The sequence below is a fragment of the Oryzias latipes genome, chromosome 15 (assembly GCF_053564925.1).
Source record: "Oryzias latipes strain Hd-rR chromosome 15, Olatipes_Hd-rR_3.1".
Classification (NCBI taxonomy): Eukaryota; Metazoa; Chordata; class Actinopteri; order Beloniformes; family Adrianichthyidae; genus Oryzias; species Oryzias latipes.
Genome location: NC_136251.1, coordinates 9,550,379 through 9,554,470, shown reverse-complemented (window position 1 = coordinate 9,554,470; position 4,092 = coordinate 9,550,379). Strand labels below are relative to the sequence as shown.

General features: G+C 42.8%; 1 protein-coding gene across 2 annotated transcripts; it reads right to left on the bottom strand.

Moving 5' to 3' along the window:
* Positions 1-2,202: 2,202 nt before the first annotated feature.
* On the bottom strand, positions 2,203-3,656 carry LOC101164910 (uncharacterized). 2 transcript variants are annotated; one of them, XM_023963535.2, is made up of 5 exons: positions 3,547-3,656; positions 3,406-3,458; positions 2,886-3,320; positions 2,314-2,807; positions 2,203-2,264 (listed from the first exon to the last, which is right to left on the bottom strand). In XM_023963535.2, exons 1-4 carry the CDS (start codon positions 3,573-3,575, stop codon positions 2,326-2,328), a joined length of 999 nt encoding a protein of 332 aa, XP_023819303.1. In that variant the 5' UTR covers positions 3,576-3,656; the 3' UTR covers positions 2,203-2,264; positions 2,314-2,325. The 2 variants fall into 2 exon arrangements, with proteins under 2 accessions (XP_023819303.1, XP_023819302.1); XM_023963534.2 differs by having other exon boundaries at positions 2,203-2,244.
* Between the last annotated feature and the right edge of the window lie 436 nt (positions 3,657-4,092).

Below are 4,092 nucleotides of genomic sequence, written 5' to 3'. Positions count from 1 at the left end.
TCTGTGTTAGAGGCTTTGATAGAAAAAAGAAAACGGCGGATGTAACGTGGATTAAAACCTTAACCAACGACCCAAAACCAAGGTAACACTTTTATTTCAGACTCAGATGTGGTCCATAGAAAAAAGATACAAATACAGTATACATAATAAAAAGTAAAAAGATATAGATTAAAAAGAGTATAATTGCTGTATCCAGTGTTTCCTCAGGGCAGAAGTGTAGCGGCATGAGCTTCTTTTGGGATCAGTCAGAGACATGAAAATTGAGTTCTTAGATTTGTCCAGGCGTTCCATAAGGCCGTATGTAAGCTTACGCAGTAGTGCTTCACAGGTGGGGATGTGAGCATCCACAAATAGCTGACTGGCTCTGTACCACCTGGGCACCTGTAGCAGAAGCCTAAAAGCATCATTATAGGCCACTAAGAATTTGCGGAATGTCCCACGTCCATAGTTCCACCAAAGGGGGGCCGTATACAGAGGAGTGCAGTAAGCTCTGAACAGCGAACACTTCACTTGAAGAGAACACGCACTGAATTTTCTCATCAGCATGTTTGCCTGAGCATAGAGTTTACAGTACTGTCTCTGAATGTCTCTATCATCCCTCCAATCATCAGTAATGAAATGTCCAAGGTATTTGATAGATGAGGTTTGTTCCAGAGGCGTTCCACAAAGCTTAAAAACAGGAAAGTTTACATTTCTGTCGTCTTTGGTCCTTACAATCATTACCTTGCTTTTGGAGGGATTGTAGTTTATATCAAAGTCTCTGCCATAGTCAGAACAAACTTTTAAAAGTGTTTGTAACCCAGCACTGTAGGGGCTAAAAATGACAAGGTCATCAGCATACATAAGATGATTAAAGGTTTGACATCGAACAACACACCCAGTTTTGCACAGATTCAGATTAGTGGATAGGTCATGAATATACACATTGAATAGAAATGGAGAGAGGATCCCCCCTGTTGAACACCATTGCTTACATAAAAAGGCTCTGATAAGACATTGCCCCATTTGACTACCATTGTTTGATTAGCATACCAGAAAGCCAGGAATCGTACAAGGTATTTGGGCACTCCTCGATTAATTAGCTTCTGAAAAAGCTTGAAGTGGTTGACCCTGTCAAAGGCCTTAGTGGCATCAATAAAACACAAAAATTCAGATGTATTCAAATGCAGGTATTTCCCAACTATTTCCTGTAACGCGTAGATACACACATCAGTGCCGAGACTTTTTTTAAAACCAAATTGATTCGCACTTGTTAAGAGATGCACTTCGAGTCACTGCATTTGTTACCGTTTTAATCCATGGTACAGCCGCCGTTTCTTTTCTATTAAAGCCTCTAAAAGAAAGTCCGCCCCGCTGCCTCGCCAGATTTGACATGCAAATTTCAGCCAATCAGATCAAATGGAAAGGATAGATAAAGATATAAACTTTAGTCTCCCAAAGGAGAAATTCAATTAATTCAAAATTACCAATTATTGACAACACCCCCTTAACACTGCGTGCAAACCCAGGCAAGCGCCCAAAGGGGAAGTGACGGCACAGGATCACAGGCGTTTAGTTGTAAAATGTGGGGTCGCTCAGAATTGCGCCTGAGCGGTTGTAAGGTTCACTCAGTTCCTGAACACGCCCGCTCAGTTTTCTTTGGACAAGATATTAGCTGAGTATTCAAATCAGACGAAAAAAGTAAAATGGAGGTGCTACAATGGGCAGGCCACAAACTCCCTACTGTACTCCATTGCAAACAGATCCATGCATCTCTGTCTGAGCTGGCATGTTAAGACTGTTACAATACTGTAATTCCATAACCAATCCAAACAACCCCAGAGATAGAGCAGTGTCTGGCATTTAGACTCAGTCCCAACGATTCATAATCCAAGCTGAACATTGGAACATTTCATCCAAATACAAAAGTTTAATTTGCAATAGGCATCCACCGCTCTCATTGGCAAGATTCTGGTTCACAGAGAAGTGGCTTGTGCATTCTAACCTCCAGGGATGCTGGTCTCTCTGCAGTGTCATTTCTGTGCAGTTTAACACTTTGAACAATCATTCCATGAAAATGTGTGAGGGTATATTTTTGTCATCATTTGATGCCTTAAATTCATTGCATTGGCACCCATTTGGACCAATTTTAACAGCACCATTAACAAAACTCCCAGCAGCACATCAATATATGCATTTAGAGAAAGAATGTCAGTTATGGAATTGTTTCAATAATTTTTATTTGTGCAATTTCAGCAATCATTCCTGGAAAATGAATACAAAACCTTAGATTAAAATAAGAATCAGTTTACTGTAATGCTGTGAGCAACATACCAATTGGCCCACTCAAGATCTCTGGGGATGACCATGGAAGACCTTCTGCTGAAGCTGCTGCTGTTGAGGACCTTGGTCTTCAGAAACATGCTCCTTCAAGTAGTGGATGGATTGGTAGTAGTCTTTGCCCTTCTCATGGTTCTGGCTGAAGGTGGTGTAGGTGCCAGGAGGGTACAGACCATACAGGAGCCTGTAGTCAAAGCCAGGATAAGGAGAACCCCAGAAGCCACCAAGTCCTTGGCCTGGAACAAGCACGCTGGTGAAAGCAGCTCCAGGCTGCGCCGCCTCAGCCGGGTAACCAAACTCTTCCGTCTGCTGCTGGTAGTTGCCAAGTTCAGCTTCCTTCACAATATTGGAAGTCTCTCCAGACTGGAGGACAGGGCCAGCTGGAGGGGCAGGGACTGGTGGCAGGAAGTCACTGGAGCCCACAGCCTGGGCATCAGCTGCTGCTGCTTGCTCAGAGAAAGATGGAGGAGCAACAGCCCACTGGGTTTCTGGACAAACAAGACACTCGTCAGAAAGGTGAGGATTCATGGAGAACAACATTCACAGCAGCTTTTCAGAGGAGTCACCTGGCAGAGCAGCTTGAGCAGGTCCTGGCTGTGTGGAACCAGCTCCTTCATGCAGCACAAACACAGGGGAAGCAGAGCCGACCATTGCTGGGCCCGTCTGAACAAACTGGGAGAAACCAGGAGCCTGCACAGGGACCTGAACTGCCTCAGAGACTCCTGCTGCAGGAACACCGGAAAACACAGGAACAGTAGATCCTGTCTGAACAGCCACAGGGTATCCTGCCACAGCAGAGCTCAAGCTGCTGCCTGATGGAACCATGGGAACAAACTGAGGGACACCAGGATTCTGCACAAACACTGGAACTGGCTGAGAGACGCCGCTTGAATGAGAGCTGTAATGCACAGGAGCAGAGCGGCTCATCTGAGCTCCTCTGTGGGAAGCAAAGTTAGTTGCTGCTTTTTGGTCACCACTGCCATGATCTGTGGATTTGGAGCCTGAAAGCAAAAAGAGCACAAGTTCTGAAGAAGAGGAACACACATTCATCTACATTGATGTCAGCAAATGGGAATGAAAGATCACCTTTGGCAGGAAACCCAAATGATGGAACAGCCAGCAGAACAAGAAGGGAAAACCTGAAAATAATTACAAAATGGAAAACATTAGAAAATTCTTCTATTACATTATTAAAGCTGACAATAGTCCTCCAAAATTCTGTCCTACCCCAGGAAAACCCTTGCTGTCTCCATCATGAAGGCCACAGTGCAGAAAGGCTCATAGGTGAAGGTTTATCAATGTTAGCAGAGACCACTCCTGACCAATCAGAGCTTAACGGGTTAACAACAGACAGCTGCTGGACACAAACTCTCAGGAAGAGACTATCAAATCTTTTCACTGTTATAATGTTGACAAACAAATAGGGATTTTTTTTATAAAGTGAATACTTTTTCATTTTCTAAAATTCCTTTTTGGTGTAAAAATAACTACACATAAAAAAACTCTCATTTTATAAATAGGAATATGTAAGAAAACATAAAGTAAACCTTTAACTTTCTAGTAGACAACAGATTTTTACAGTTTTTCTCAGTTGTCTTGGTGCATTTCTCACAACAGAGTTACATTTAGTTGTTTAGGGGCAACCAAGTGGCAGTTTCATCTTCATTTCATCCAAATAACGTGCTTTTTGACAAAAGTTATTGATTAAGTGCAAATCTCTACAAAATGACCATATTTGACTTGATTTTTATCACTATTTACTCTCTTTCTCTC